Source organism: Thrips palmi, unplaced genomic scaffold (genome assembly GCF_012932325.1).
Source record: "Thrips palmi isolate BJ-2018 unplaced genomic scaffold, TpBJ-2018v1 HiC_scaffold_10, whole genome shotgun sequence".
Classification (NCBI taxonomy): domain Eukaryota; kingdom Metazoa; phylum Arthropoda; class Insecta; order Thysanoptera; family Thripidae; genus Thrips; species Thrips palmi.
The window spans coordinates 3,400,640-3,416,507 of NW_023144621.1; the positions used below are offsets into that span (position 1 = coordinate 3,400,640).

A 15,868-nucleotide genomic window follows, 5' to 3' on the forward strand; every position below is an offset into this window, starting at 1 on the left:
GCAACAAAATACCGAAGCGCGGTAAATTGACGGCGTTGTTTTCAGGTCTAGTTGCTCCACAATCGGACTCCGATTTTCGGTTTCAGCACATGGAGTAGCAGCAACACGCCTAGGAATGGGCAGTTTTCGAAGCGGGCGCCGTTGTGTGGGGACGCGCCGAGCGGCGGGAGTTGGCAGCAGTGCCCCCTGACTAGTATGGCTACTCGCAGTGCTGGCAGGAACTCGGCCGAATACGTTTCAGTGAAATTACGCATGCCGTGAGGGAAACATCTATCGGGTGAGTTAGAAATTTTGCTTCGGATTCCTCTCGCGGAGAACGATTTGACACCAGCGAACAACCTTCCACCATTTCTTGAGCTCCCAGGACGCATTTTGGATATGTTTGGCTTGCTTTTCGACTCGGTCGGGAGTTAGAAAGCGAAACCCAAATAAACTGATTTTGTTTCTTGGGATCTGTTTCGGAGTTCGAAAATGTATGGAGGTGGTTTGCTGTTCGTTCGCCGTGAGGTTTTTCCTAGCGATTTCTATCGTTTTCGTGTGGTAAAAATATTGTGAGTGAAATTTCGCGCGGAATTTGATCCCGTGGAGCGTCTGCAGCTGCACGGTCACACCCACCTCAAGAATCCAGCCTGTCCTGTCATCACTCGCCTTTTGGATTACGGATTACCCATCGTCGCCTCAAGACTGACATCTTTGTGCATCGTACATCGTGAACAAATTTTGTGCTGTTTCGTGGGTGTTAAAAAGTGAACATGAACACCAGCCATCAGTGATAACGAGTGAAGTGCCAATTCATGTCAGATGATACCAGTGATCATATGTTATGGTTTATTTTTTGGTTTCCACTATTTTAACCATTGAAAACGTTTGAAATCAAGTGAGTTTTGTTAAAAACGAGTGAAGTGAAGTGAATTCAAGTGCTGCAGATGTTCTTCTGCTCGTCGGAATTTTGTGGTGTGAGGTTATGGCTTGTTTTCAAACAATGTCAGACCGAAAGAAGTGAGTTCTTATTGGATACCAGTGTCATTGGATTACCATTATTGGATTACTCGCCGTTGGTGTATTTCATCGTACCGTGAGTAAGGTTGTTCATGACTTGAACATTGTATTTATTTATAAGGTATTTGTGGTAACTTCATCATCGTATTGTTTCAACTGTTTAGTTATTCTCAAACGCCTAAGACATGCCCTTCATGAGCCTATTTTTATCCCATTGAATCAGTATTTTCATTTTATGCCTCGTCTAACAATGTTACATGCCCTACCCTTATTGAACCTCAATTATTTGATATGACTTGGGTCTCTAGATTTATCATTCACGGTCCCAAGCCACTCTCAAACGATGTGCAAATTCATAGAAATTGTCAGTTGTTTGTCTTCAAAGCAGCCAAAGATTAATACTAGTTATGTCATGTTTGTCATGTTATGTTAATATTTTAATGATTATTTTGTCTACTTTCAAAGACCATAGAACTTTAATTAAACACTTCTATTTAAGTAATGTAGATTTAAACAAACATGACATATTAACAAGCCATTCCACATCAAATAACAAAATACAAGGCCTGCCTTAGATTTCTCTCAATGTTGAGAAAGAGAAATAACTACCATGCATTTCAGAGAAAAATAACTCTTGGCTTCCTTTAAAAGAATATCTGTTCAGGCATCTTGAAACTAAATTTAAATTTGGCCCCAGTGGTTACATTTGTTCATAAGTTTTAACGGGTACCCGTGACCATGATATGAGAATACATTTAAAATTCGCTGCCCCAGGTCAATGGCAGTGGCACCTTATTATCGTGTGATGTGGTTTTGTAGTCATTGTTTGATACATCTTTCAAAGATTTGCTTTAGTTTGCCTCAATAGCTTAATCGATCTTAAAGTGACAGAGATGACTTCATCCCCTAAACTCTTGTTTTTATAGTAAGCTGTTTTCTTGTGCTTTGATTTAAATACATTTTGTGTAGAAATTATACCTAAGATAAGTGGATTAGTTCAATAAGGCACAGCAAAGAACAGCCGTAAAACCATTTTCAATACCTTTTTATTCATTCATTAACTTGTGATTTTTCTTACCCTTTTTGACATTTTTGTCCTTTGAACTTCATGTCATATTTATTTCTCTTGGTTAAGTCAAAGGATTAGCTGTTATTCTTTTATCTGTGTTGTTGTCCACAATCCCTTGTGAGACTACTAGAAATCAATCATAATATATTGCACATCATAATGGTGTATCAGATCCTTTGATCCTTCTCAAAATTAGCTCATTTGTGATAAACATTCGGGTGGATTAGTGTTTTTCAATTGACCAAATGGTTCGGTTAATAGTGCAGGGTGCCATTCAATTTATTGTTTATTGAGGAGGTCCTAGTTGACACAGTCAATTTTTGTTCTAAAATTTTAACTGTTGCTGAGGTAATATCATGTCCCTCACATGTCAGCAGTTTTTTATCTAACACAAAGTTTGTATGTATTTATTGTTAACTATACTGTCTCAGTTTGGTTTTGTTTGGAGAGACTTGTGTACTCTTTTTGCACATCGAAGGTATCTTTGTACTTAAGTCATCTTATGGTGTTTGCATTGAATGTGCACTGTATAAGTTGTATCGTAGCTAAATATCATATGAGTGAAACAAATGCCATTGTCATAGAACTCACTCGAAACATCTTCAAAACTTAAGAAATGCTTGTAAGGCTTGTATCTAAATATACAGTACCTTGTAAATCAGAGATAGTTACAAAAAGGAAGATGATTAAATCAAATAATCATGAAATTGTTTAAATTTAAGATTCTATATTTTAGTCTTGTCTTATAGCCTTGCTATGCCTTTCAGTGGTGTCAGTACATGCTTCTTATACCTTTTTCTCCTTTTTTCTGTTTCCAACAGAAAGGTGAAAGAGTGTATGGACAGTATGCCAAGTAGCAGATGACTGTAGCTGAGGTCAGTCTTGCCTAGCAACATGAGTGAGGTGGCGGCAGCACTGGCTCGTCAGCCTGATGCTGCTCTGCTCAAGCGGCAGAAGCTAGGCTGTTCTGCATCCATCAATGTTCCACCTGTGCATGGCAGGCCCGCCCCCAACCCCGCTCAGCTCCACATGCGGACAAGACTGTCCAACCACCAACGGAACCTCAGCTTAGATTTCAGGTATGTACTGTGATGCTCCGAAATATGTCATGCTGACAAGTAAAACAGTTCTGTAGAACTTGTTGGCACTCATTATTCAAAGTCACTGAGTTATGCTGTATGACAATATCTTGAACAGCATGTGATTTTATGTACTGGTTAAGTGAAACCTACAACTAAAATACTGTCGGGTATTTTATTTTAGGTCTATGGGCATTCTCCTACCCCCTGTGTCCCAAGTAACTGCTGGGCCTAACCTTACTGCTCACCATCGCAACAGAAGCTTAGATAGTGCACTACAGAGAATACCAGAGGTTGATGTCACTCCAAGTCCTGAGTGTGATGCCGACCGATCTGTCACTGGCAGAGTGCAGTGTTCCTCTGCGGTAGATAAACCATGTGTAAATGGAAAGGTAATTACAATACTAAGTTTACAACTGTTCAATCCATACAGAAGTATTTGTTTTATGTGGAGAGAATGTCTGTATGCTGATTTGGTTTCTCATTTACTCAGCCCAACAATAGAGAAGACCTAACAAGCTTAGGGTCAGACGACTCTGGCATTTTGTGTGGCTCAGACAGTGATGTCAACACTGCTACCACCCGTGAGTCAAGTGTAGAGCAACTGGCTGCCCATAGTAGGGAGAGTCTAAGCGACCGTGAGGCAAGACTTAGTGATAGTGACCACAGCAGAGAAAGCTTCAGTGAAAGGGAAACACGACCTAGTGATAGCGACCATGACATGGAAGGGGATTGTGACCTTTCAGAGGTATGTTTACATCAGAATGGAATACTTTTTAGTGTTTCTTTGAAATCTGTGAATCTTAAGGAAATGTTGTTTGAATTCTAGGTTGGTATGAATGGGGGAGAATGTTGTGATGCGGAACACAGTTGTGATGAAGCCTCAGAATGTTCGATCATTGCTGCAAATAACTCTAGTGATCACATCAACCCTCCTCCAGAAGCGGCCAAGAGCTTTCTATTAAGGCTTTTTGAGTCTAAACTATTTGACATGACTATGGCCATAACATACCTTTTCAAATCAAAGGAACCTGGAGTACAAAGTTATATTGGTACGTCTTTTATGTCCATATTTTGTCTTTCTGCACTTAGTGTGACTTTATTGAGCCATCATGTAATTATTGCTTTTTTAATTTTCATCAGGTAACAAAATGTTCAGTTTTCCGGATGCAGATGTAGACTTTTACCTTCCTCAACTTGTCAGCATGTATATTCAAATGCATGATGTGGCAGAAGTCATTCACCCTTACCTTGTACATAGGTAAGTACTGCAATATGAACTTTCCCTGTATGTATTGTTTTTCAAATCATCACCTTATGCCATCTTTGTTTCTGTGCAGATGTCGTCAATCAGCTGATTTTTCTCTCAAGTGTGCTTGGCTCCTTGAAGCATATTGCTCAGATGCACCAGTACCCTCCAAAAAGAAGTCACATGGTACAAAACTTAAGAGTGCTATTCTTGCAGATCAATACAGGTAAGTGTTAAGTTTTGAGTTGTAGAATTTCTACAAACTTGGGTAACAATTTAATTTTTTTATTGTTTGGTTTTCTTTAGACCAAATGCTCAAGAAAGAAGATCAAGACCAAGTGTTGTTGATGCAACACAAGTCCCCTTACCCCCTCCATTACCCCCCATGTGTGTCTCCAATGTCACATATTCAGGGAAGAAGACACACCAGCGGTCAAGATCTGATGCCACAGGTCTCATTCAAAGCAATCGCAGAGTACTCAGTGCTGGTTGGTATTTTCTCATTTTTCTGGATTCCACACATTTCATATTCATAACATCATTATAACCAATTCTGTATTTTATTGCAGTGAGTAACAAAGTCTGCCTAGGTGATATGAGCTCAGGCCGTGCCTTTGACAACGGGTGCATTTGTTTTGAGTCCTGTCTTGGAGTAGTGAATGACCTCAGGGGGAGAAGGACACATTGTTCTTGTGATGTAAGAAGAGTTTAATGTTGCCTTTAGGTCCAATTTTACCATATGGTACTAATGGTTTTTGTCATATTTCCACAGGCGCCTAGGTTAGCTCCTCAGCTAGAATTTATTAAGGGCCTTATTTCAATTGGAAAGCTCTTGAGTAGTATTCCCACCAAAGAAGGGAAGACAGCGCGACTCATGGCCGAAATCAATATGCTCAACCTCAATCTGCCCGCCCGAGTTTGGTTACCAATTCATGCCAATATTCCTCATCATATAGTGCGAATCCCTCCCCAGGCAGCTGCAGTACTCAACAGTAAAGATAAAGTAAGCTTTCTCACACTATATTAGTTTTAATCACCATGCTGCATCAGATTTTAATTGATGTTGTTTATTTCAGGCACCATACATTCTTTATGTTGAAGTTGTGGAAGTTGAGGATTTGCACTCTTCACCTGTTCCTCCCAAAGCAATGTCCTCTTTAAGGCATACACGATCTGAGGAAAATATAGCTGGTACCAATGACTCTGCTGTGGACCGCCCCTCAAACTGTGGAGCTTTTAGCATTTACAGTAGCCCCGACGAGGAGACAACTGGTGACTGCTGGAGCCAGGAGGATGATGAAATCTCTCAGCAAGTATGTTCTAGTTCTTTCTTTTCCATTTTTTTCTTTGGGAAACTCCCTTCTTTTCAAAGGTTGTGTCCTACCTCTTATTGGTAATTCAATGTCTTTTTCAGTACACACAACTGCGAAGGCCTATGGATAGAGATACCATATCACAGCTATCTCAAGAATCTAGTGATTCTAGAGAACCTCCAGTTTTAATTGCAGCTGGCGAGATTCGAAGGCGCTTATCTGAGTCTCTGCATGACTCTCAGCGGTCAACTTTTACTAGAGATGCTGAGGACCCATCTGCTCATGTGTTAAAGGTTTGTCATCCCACTAAGTTTTGCTGTCAGCAGTTCTTAAATTTAAATTTGTTCCTAAATTTATAAACATTTTCTTTCAGGAACCGTGGGAAGAAAAGGAAACTCGAGTGAGAGAAGCTTCACCCTATGGACATTTGGCTTCCTGGCGCCTTCTATCTGTGATTGTCAAGTGTGGAGATGATTTGCGGCAAGAGCTTTTGGCATCTCAACTTCTCACTATGCTTCAGCGTATTTGGGAACAGGAAAGGGTACCCCTGTGGGTTCAGCCATACAAGTAAGTTGTCCTTATTCAATTTCTTTATTTTTTTAACTTTCTAAATTTCTAAAATAAATTTTACTTGAACTAACTTTCTTTTCTTTCAAACTTTTTCTAGGATCTTGTGTTTGTCAAATGATTCTGGTCTTATTGAACCAGTGTTGAACACCGTCTCATTACATCAAATCAAGAAGCATTGCCAGCTCTCTCTCTATGAATACTTCCTTCGAGAATATGGCCCACGTAATTCAGAGGAGTTTTTAACAGCTCAGAGAAATTTTGTTCGTTCATGTGCAGCATATTGCCTCATTTGTTACTTAGTGCAAGTAAAAGACAGGTAACAACAACAATTTTTGTGAAGCAATGGACTTGTGTTTTGTTTAATTGAAGGGACAAGATTTTAATAAATAATCCTAATTTACAGGCACAATGGCAATATTTTGCTGGACAGTGAAGGGCACTTGATCCACATTGACTTTGGATTTATCCTGTCGCTGTCCCCGCGTAACTTGGGCTTTGAAACATCACCATTTAAGTTGACACTGGAACTCGTAGAAGTTATGGGTGGACTTGGGTCGGATATGTTTGAGTATTTTAAAATATTGATTCTGCAAGGGCTTGTAGCTGCTCGCAAACACAGTGACAAGATTCTTTCTCTTGTGGAGATCATGCGATCAGGTCAGTAATTAAGTAATACTGTATGATGTTTGTTTAGTTTATTAAGTATTAAATTTGAAAAAAAAAATCCTGTATTATGATTTTTGATTGCAGGTTCTCAACTACCTTGCTTCAAATCTGGAGCAGCCACAACGCAGGGGCTTAAGAATAGGTTCCACCTAAATCAGACTGAAGAGCAACTGCAGCTATTGGTGGATGGGCTGGTGGAGTCCTCAATACACTCACTATCCACTAAGCTCTATGATGGCTTCCAATATATTACCAATGGTATCCTCTGAGGTAAGTTGATGTTATTTCTCACATTATGTGAAGTTTTCTTCACCTTCACATCACTGGACCCCTTTTTCTATTTTGTAGGTGGTCTGAATCCTTGTCTCATTCCCTCACTATCATCCTGTGAAAGTACCCACCCAGCTTCCACATCTGCATCTTCTGCCCCTCCTGCATTGATCTAACAACCAAATCAAACCATACTGAATTTCCTTTCCTATCTTCTAACTTTTGTTGCAATTTTTCCCTCACTGCCTTTTGTTTACTTTTTGTCAAGGTCTTATGCTAGACCTAATGCTGCTTTTAATTTTAAAGAATTTCTGTGTAGACTGAAATTTTTTCTAAAACCATGTAAATTGTGTGTAATAAATTATAGTCCCCTTTTATATGTTCATTTCTGCTGTACTCATACTCATAATTATCCTTTTCTCATATTATCATGTGTAGTGCTTTAGTCGAATCCTATCATCTGATTTTCACCTTGTATATTCTCTTTCTCCTATCGACTTGTCTCATTATTCTTCATTTCATTATTGTTTGAGAGTTGTTTCTGAGTCATTTACCAGTTGCCTGTCACTGGGTACAATCAACATCACTTTTTGTTGTATCTGTTACAGCAATGGATTAGCAAAGTTATTCCCAGTGAAGAGACTGTGAAGAACATCTCTTCCAATCAGCTCTCTGTTTGAAGGGAGGGTTGTGAATTGTTCCTTGCACGTTGCCCGTTGCAAACACAGACTTCATCAAGAAGGACGACCGTGTGGCCGGCCAGCTGATCGACTGAGTGTTTTTTTACTCTGTGAACATTGTATGATTGTAGATATAGATGGAAGGAATTGGCAAACTGAATGTAGGGCCGTCTGACTTCCACTTTGTCATCCTGTTTGTACATAAATTTAGAATTATTTCTTAAGTGTCTGAGCAATATTGTGAATGATTTGTAAAGTAACAATATATATATAAACAAACTAAGAATAAGAATGAAACCGAGCCAGCGTGTCCTATGCCGTGAAGCTGAATGTAGAAGTCAGCCATGTTTGTAAATATGTGGATGCTGCCTCCAATGCTCTTCAAATAACTTTATTTATGAACTCTCCTCTATTCTTTGGCTAATGTCTTTTCCTTTATGTAAAGCTTTCATGGTAATTTCCCATGTAGTTGATGCTATTGTTGTTGTTGTTTTCTGATAATGAATCATGTTTATAACCTGGCAGGTTTGTCTGTTACAGGTTAGATTGCTTGTTTCATCTGTTTTAAAAGAGGTATCATTTTGAAAAAAAAATATTTATGAAGAAATTTATGGAATTACCAAATTCCTCTGTTCATCTTAAATCAAATTAAATATGCCTCTGACATGATTGTTTTAAATTTACATTTTAAATGAATGTGAAACTAATTTTAATCTTTTAAGTAGAAGAGCTTTTGTAAGACTGATGGGCCATGTGTGAAATACCACAAATTTTGAATTGTGTGTTTTGTCAATATTTTTTTATCTTGACATGTAGTTTATTTGTGTTCGTGGTAAGTCCTTGACTGTGACTTTCTATATTATCTCCGGTTCCTTTCTGCCTGTTGATATTTCTTCCCTTTTTTTTCTTTTTTTTTTAAGGTTTGAAAAGATTTTCTCAATGTCTTCTTATATTAAATACCAAATGTGCTATAGTGAATCATTTGATAATATTTCATCAGATTTTGTACTCTTAAATTAATGAATTGAGTGTGTAATGCTTTTTAAACATCGCTGGGAAGAGTAGACAAGTCTGTCCTATATGTTGAAATTCCAGTAGATTTTAATACATCTGCATTGTGTTCGTCTATTCGACTCTTTTAATCCTTCGCACAAGGTGCCCCTAAGGCTGATCTACAAGGTCAAGGTTTCTTTACCTGTTTCTTGAATCAAAATTTGAAAGATAATCTATTGTGGCATGGGTTGGTTGTGAGGTACTTACTATTTATTTTACTTTAATTTTTTAACTTCCACCAAAAAAGTTCTTGCGCTATTAAATCTGCGTGGAGGAGAACTAATAAGATGAGAAATGTGTGGCCTTTGTTATGCTAGTCGTTACAGCATGTATGTATAGAATTTTTAGGTAAGGTTAGTTTTACAGGTTCAAATAATTGAGATGAATTATCTTTTGTTGAAATTCATTACATCACCAAAGTATCCTATGCCACCCATGCCTCTTCTTGTTCGCCATTTTCATCCATAAAAATTCATTGTATAGTGCTGTCATTCCATTTGTATTTTAAGAATTACATATGATTCTATGTTAAAACCTGCTGATTTATTTTTCCTTACTATTTTAATGAACTACATCATTCAAATGTGGTGGCGTTTCATCTTGGGAGGTGATTCTTCTGATGTTGAGCAGTCTGAAACAAATGCAGCTGTGCTACACAACCACACCAGGGGTACTACTACCTGTAACATACAATATTGTGCTCGAGTGAAACTACAGAAAAAAAAGAAGGGAGGGGGGAACTACATGTGCAGTTGGTGGTTGAATCTAATTTTAAACAAATCCATACTGACCAGATCGCCCTCTAGTAAGAAGGGGAGCGATAGAGGCAGCCACTTGTGCTGTAGGGCGAGTAGTGTTACGTGATGAGGTCATCTTGTTTTCTGTTTGAGCCTTTTCAGCGTTCTCACTCTCTATTTCTTCAACCTGTAGGTACATGAATTGTTACAAAAGCCATTTTCCTAATCTTTTAACAAGTTTATATTTAAAAAAATTTCTACCTTGTGATCAATGGCACGGAATTGCCACAACCATTTATTATTGTACAGGAATGGTCTATGATCAAAGCGATTGTCGTCCGGTGAATAACTTTCAGCATGAACAGATGGTGTTACAACTGTCATTTTGTGCCGATTAATGGCATAGCACCGGAAAAAGTGTTTCACCTTTTCTGCAATCTGCCAAAACATATATTCAAATTTACTGGGAGATGTATCCACATTTTCAAGCATTATTTTAGAAATACTTACCACAGCTGGTGAACAGAAAGATCCCCAAAGTGACATCAGCTTGCAGAACATAGAGTACGGTCCACAAAAGAATTGCTTCCGAAGACGGCCATATTCACTTAACTCTGAGTAAGTCATACCCATGTCCTGTTCATCAGTTTGAGCAATTTTCCCACCTGGTGCAAGAGGTTCTAGTTCAGCAGTGGGAGGTGCTGATATAATTTCTGCAAGAACCTTCAGTTTAAACCTATATTGAGGAGGAAGCAAAATTGAGAATTGAAAAAAGAGGAAATTATCAAGATATTAGCGAAATTTGGTACTTCGGCTCACTTTTCTTGCATGTAGAGAAGAAATCCGCGAAGATCTGTCTTAGAAATTCCCCCAATTGGGTTGACATCTGCACTTGAACAATCATATTTGGTCAGGTATCCCCGCAAAGCTTCATCAACATTGGCCGAACCAAGTACAAGGAGTCCACCAGAACGACCCCTGGCCCACAACATGAGTTGGGCAAAGAGGTAAGCCAAAACCATCCTTAAGCGTGCCTAGGGGAGGAGAGAATAAAATTTACTAAAGGAAGCAACACACCATGCACATTGCTATCTTACAAGTTTCCACCTGAATATTTTGAAGAGCCAGTGACTCTCTGGGGCTACCTCCATGTGAGCCAAACTTTGGCACAAGTCCAGTCACTGATGTGAATATTCCAAGAACTGCTTGAACTGCCAAGTCAATTGTAATCCCTGTATGAGAGCTAAACAGTAAAACAATAGTTAGAAAAACAAATCAGGTTCCATAAAAACTGATAAATAACTGCTTGAGAAAGCAATTTTATTACTTGTATTAAAAAGGAACAAAAATACCTTCCAATTTGTTGAGCCAAAGTTGAAGCTCGATTTTTAGTGTCTACAGATGAATTTTCACTCCCCATGTAGCATGTGAAAAAAATTCTGCTACACAACTCCTGGGGTTGTATTGGAGTATAATCAACATCACAGACTATTTTACGAACATCAGCCAGTACTTGATTATCTGTGACGATTTTAAGATGCCATCCATTAGCAAGAGAGTACATTGCAATATTTAGGAAGTTTCATTTGATAAACTGTAAGTGTACACACCACCTGATTTCACAGCATCTACAACCATACAACACATGGAATAAACCACACAGGCTGTTGATGACGAATCAACTCCTCCACTTAGAGGAAGGAAGAAGCCACCCTGCCCTGATCGTCTGAAATCAAAGACATTCAACGACTTTGAAAAGATCTATCATCCTTCATGGAGTAACATCAGAACAATCAAATGCGAACAAGCTCCATATAAACATGCAGGAACAGTGCATAACAGACCTTAAATAATCCCACAGCCAACAGGCAGGACCCAATGCAATTTCTTCTTCAGGTGTGTGATAAATCCAGTCAAGAGGAGCATTCACAGGGCCAGTATCATTTGAATGTCGACCCAAGACCATGTTAACAGAAATCCGAGGATAGGATGGAGAAGCAGCAGCCTTGAATGCTAAGGAACGTTTGGAATTGCGAAATGTTCTTATATCTTCAAGGTCTACAGTTGCAACTGTTACTTCCTGAGGGATAAAAAGAAAACATTCACAAATTTGCATAAATAACATTTCTTCCCCCCCCCCCCCCAAAAAAAAAAAAAAAGTCAAATGAAATTCAACACCTACCACATCTTTTAAGGAAAACTGTTTGCCTCTGCTTACAACACAACCATTGACAGCAATACATGAGCAGCCATTAAAGATGACTCTCTGTCCATCGCATCCTCTTAGGTTACTGTACAGGTAACAGCCTCCAGCCTGGAAACAAACACAACAGATGTAGACAGATAAGAATTTACCGAGTATCAGACTTTACTAAAGGCAAACTGGTCATTTCAAATGACTACCTTTGAGGTTGCAGACTTCACAAGGTCTACAATGACATTGCCTTTTCTGAGTTCAAAATATGACCCTGAACCATTGACAATAATCTCTACTCCATCCTCCGCAAGACCTATATGGGTACTGGGTAAAACAAATTAACGTGAGAACAAGTGCAAGATGATGTATGAGCATAAAGAAACAATGTAGTTAATTACTTACCTGTGGGGATTCCACAATTCCTCACAAATTTCAAAGCCTAAACAAGTGTCAACAGTAGAAATAACAGCATCTCCAAATGGCACCACAGTTTGCTCTGTGTACACTGACACAATTCGGGGAAGGCAATAATCTTCAATTTGACGTTCCTGAAAAATTAGGAACAAAACAAAACGTTTTTTTAACAAATAAATCTAAATTGATGGGTGTACCTCAATTTTATATCTAGACAAAATACAGTACATAAAATTTTGGCTGGTACTTGCTTTTTGCCATGGGGTAAACCATCTAGATTCACGGTAGTTCCCACTATCACAAAGAATCATTTTTGGTCGGATCAGCAAAATCTTCCGGTTATAAAATACAACACGACAATTATAAGTGACATTTCGATGCATTACAGGCATGCCCACATCTATGAGCATGTCTTCAGCAACAGGGGAGATCAATATTTCTAGCAAAGTCTCCCAACTGTGAAGAAGTGTATCACTCTCCAAAAAGTGATCTTCACAGCTATACCCACTAAAATAAATGAAAAACAAAAATGGGTTACTTGATTATAAGTAAAAATTATAGGATATATAATCATAGAACAGTAATATTTCATCAAAAGTGCATACCATAATTCAAGTTCAGGCCCTGTCCGATAAGTAGCACCTGCTTCTTTAGCCAAGCGGATACTTTCTAAAATTCGGGCTACATTTCCAGCGAAGTCCAATGCCCACTGGTTCAGGGTAGACACCGCTACAGTAACCTTGCGTCCCATTATGCAAACTATATTGAAGAAAGAGGAAAAAATAAAATGAGAGATTAGCTTGGATTTCTTTTAAAGCTAAAAAGTGTTGAAAACAAAAAGCACTTGGGATATAGGAAAATAAATTCAGACAAGAGTCCTCTGCTCATAAACCTAGGATGGAGTTTGAACTAACTGAAAACCCAACTTCGATATGGGGGAAAGTGATGAGGAGTAACAGGTGCATTCGCTAGAGGGACGACAAAAGTTCCACAAGAAACAAAGGATTTAAAACAAAAATAGATGAACGCTGTTGATTTTAACAATGCATTCACAAGAAATGATCCATGAAGTGACTATATAAAAGAGTTTTCTTACATTTAATAAAGAGTTTTCTACATTTAACAAATACCTGCGGTCGGGTTCAAAATTAATTTAGTGTTCAATTAATAAATTCAAACTGAGAAGAAAAAGGCATGCCAATATTTCAGGAAGACAGAAGAGAATCTCGTCTGATGAGCAGATTAACAAGACAGAGCAGAGAACCACAGTGAAACAAACACTACAAAGGAGGGTTATTGATAGGCACACAGGTCCTGTAAAAAGTGAAAAGTCAAATAGCTTCACTCGACAGAACCGATCCCGGTCAAAGACTAGATGGAGCAGAGTTGTCGAAAGGGGCGCTGCAGAACAGACACCTTCGAGAGGCGTTGGATCGATGCAGATTTGGTTGCTAAGATCACCTTTCGGCTTTCACCCTTCACCCATGTGATGCTATCAACACAAACAACCCCGTCTACCCCCTCACCCCTTGCCGCTTTATGAACCCCCACCACTACACAGCGAAGTGCTCTCCAAACTTGCCAACATTTTCAAAATGTATACCACAAAAAGACATCACTATTTGGGCACAAAAGCGATGTCTTACACCTAATTTTGCGTTTCCACTTTTCACTAAATGTAAAATAACTTATTATACGGCTTTATCCGTATCCTATTCAACTACCTCATGGTGATGTCTTTTCTTGTTTGTGTAGTGGTGCTGTGGTTGGGATTTAAACAGTGATTCACCGCGAAAAGTGCCGCGCAGTCGGAGCCGAATGCACAGACTCAGCTGATGTTGGCAGTGTAAGATTGTCGCAGCACAGGGATTTTTAACACTTCTTGACGTTTCTGAGGCTAGCTCTCCTTAGAGCTGTTCTCAGAATTTTCAGTTTGATTTTTTGAGGGTAGGTCTAACGCCGCATTTCTATTTGCTGTTGTAGCGCAGCGAGTGTGCGGCCGTCTTCGGAAGACCGTTATCTCTTGTTTCTCTGTCCACTTTCTCTCAATCGGCCATTCTTTGGCTGCTGTTGGATGCCCTTTCCATCCTCTTCCTTGAAGGTTTGCCTGTAAGCACTCATTTAATGTCAAAATTATTGTCCTAGTGGGATAACCCCACTTTGACAACCAACTGTCATTCAATGTGTATTTTACATACTATTGGTTCTAACCTGAGTCTTTACGCCCAGTATCATTGTTCAAAATCAATTGCACTCCAATGGATTGTACAATGGCTTTTTGCATGAGATCAATTGCGTATTTGTTTGCGCATACTACGCCAAAGTTAGTCTCCTCTGAAAGCAAGTTTTCTTCCTATAGTTAATCTTATATTTTAAATATAGTCTATCCCCCTCTATGTTTTGATCTGGAATGCTTGGTCGGGGGTTTTGATGTAGTTTTATTTCCGCAGATGACGAGTTTACGCAAAACACTGCACCCCCTGCAATCCGCTGCTGGAGACAAAGAAAACCTGGTTGGACCGGGAAGAATGTTGAGCATTGTTGACCGTGACAATCTGAAAGCAAGCTTGCGGTAAGTTAATTTATGGATGACAATGAATCCATGATCTGTTCTCTCATTTTTGTTATTTGCTAAGTGAATTGTTGTTTGACATTTTTCATCTCTTTTCTCCTAGGGAAGTCAATGAAAATGACAAAACCCCTGATCAAGCCAAACTTATCAAGCGTAAGAAAACAATCAGTAAAGGTGTCCAGGCAGGCAAGGAGAAGACAGCATCATCTTCAGTTACTGCGGAAGATTTAACTACAGAGAGTGATAATGTCAGTGAGAACTACTGGCATAGCCTTGCTGAGCAGCGTCGTGTAGCGTTGGAGGTGACGTTGAAAGAGAATGAGGCACTCCATAAGGAAAATGAAGAGCTCACCAAGAAAGTTACACTTTTGGAAGAGGAAAATAGAGTTGCCAAAGAGCTGCTGCAAGAGTCAGAAACTCTGGTTGATGTCCTCAAGGTAAGACTTGCCCTTTGTTTTCTGCTGTTCAAATGATATCAACTGATTCAAAAAAGTTGTACCTGTCTCCATCTTGTCATTAACTTTTTTCTAAATGATTCAAATTAACTGTTCTTTCATTCCTAATCAAACTTTTCCTTCTTTCCAGGAAATGATTGGTGGTGGTGATGATGCAAATGAAAGTAGCATCATTGATAACTCCTATGAAGTATAAGCTCCTATGTATAAATCCACAGATGTAGAAAACTTATGTGTTAGGTTTTGTAATCTCATGATCTCCTTTCTCATTAGATTGTTCATTCAATCATACTACTGTTTTTGATTTTGTTCACCAGCTCCTGTTTATCCTATGATGTCCTCTTTTGAGGTGAATAATTTTTAATTTCACATTTTCTTTTGTGTCATGACTGAGCTTATTTGTTTTTCAATTTTAGTCCAGGCTTTGAACATTTTTTATTCCATTTCTATTAACCTCATACCATTCCTTTAATGAACTAAATTGTGCGACCAAACAAAATGTCAATTATTTTGAGTAAATAAAGAAGTCGAAAGCGCCATTTATT

The 15,868-nt window shown here is 38.7% G+C and overlaps 3 protein-coding genes across 11 annotated transcripts; 2 read left to right on the forward strand and 1 right to left on the reverse strand.

Moving 5' to 3' along the window:
* Window positions 1-120: 120 nt before the first annotated feature.
* On the forward strand, window positions 121-9,482 carry LOC117638930 (phosphatidylinositol 4-kinase beta). Its single transcript, XM_034374152.1, has 17 exons — window positions 121-277; window positions 2,890-3,147; window positions 3,332-3,539; window positions 3,641-3,895; window positions 3,977-4,199; window positions 4,291-4,408; window positions 4,488-4,622; window positions 4,703-4,884; window positions 4,966-5,093; window positions 5,169-5,399; window positions 5,473-5,709; window positions 5,811-6,002; window positions 6,083-6,276; window positions 6,377-6,595; window positions 6,683-6,936; window positions 7,030-7,215; window positions 7,824-9,482. The coding sequence occupies exons 2-16, from the start codon at window positions 2,963-2,965 to the stop codon at window positions 7,212-7,214; spliced, it is 2,946 nt and encodes a 981-aa protein (XP_034230043.1). The 5' UTR covers window positions 121-277; window positions 2,890-2,962; the 3' UTR covers window position 7,215; window positions 7,824-9,482.
* On the reverse strand, window positions 9,470-13,825 carry LOC117638931 (glutamine-dependent NAD(+) synthetase). 4 transcript variants are annotated; one of them, XM_034374157.1, is made up of 15 exons: window positions 13,758-13,825; window positions 12,902-13,055; window positions 12,548-12,803; window positions 12,285-12,430; window positions 12,089-12,206; window positions 11,868-11,999; window positions 11,530-11,765; window positions 11,299-11,411; window positions 11,038-11,206; window positions 10,793-10,928; window positions 10,505-10,719; window positions 10,196-10,421; window positions 9,947-10,123; window positions 9,740-9,872; window positions 9,470-9,628 (listed from the first exon to the last, which is right to left on the reverse strand). In XM_034374157.1, exons 2-15 carry the CDS (start codon window positions 13,045-13,047, stop codon window positions 9,600-9,602), a joined length of 2,232 nt encoding a protein of 743 aa, XP_034230048.1. In that variant the 5' UTR covers window positions 13,048-13,055; window positions 13,758-13,825; the 3' UTR covers window positions 9,470-9,599. The 4 variants fall into 4 exon arrangements, with proteins under 4 accessions (XP_034230048.1, XP_034230044.1, XP_034230046.1 ...); XM_034374153.1 differs by having other exon boundaries at window positions 11,296-11,411; XM_034374155.1 differs by having other exon boundaries at window positions 11,296-11,411; window positions 13,713-13,811.
* A 226-nt stretch (window positions 13,826-14,051) lies between these two features.
* Window positions 14,052-15,866, forward strand: LOC117638933 (geminin). 6 transcript variants are annotated; one of them, XM_034374160.1, is made up of 5 exons: window positions 14,052-14,142; window positions 14,280-14,397; window positions 14,747-14,868; window positions 14,972-15,305; window positions 15,454-15,866. In XM_034374160.1, the coding sequence occupies exons 1-5, from the start codon at window positions 14,132-14,134 to the stop codon at window positions 15,517-15,519; spliced, it is 651 nt and encodes a 216-aa protein (XP_034230051.1). In that variant the 5' UTR covers window positions 14,052-14,131; the 3' UTR covers window positions 15,520-15,866. The 6 variants fall into 6 exon arrangements, with proteins under 6 accessions (XP_034230051.1, XP_034230053.1, XP_034230050.1 ...); XM_034374159.1 differs by having other exon boundaries at window positions 14,092-14,142; window positions 14,285-14,405; XM_034374161.1 differs by having other exon boundaries at window positions 14,095-14,142; window positions 14,285-14,397.
* Window positions 15,867-15,868: the final 2 nt, after the last annotated feature.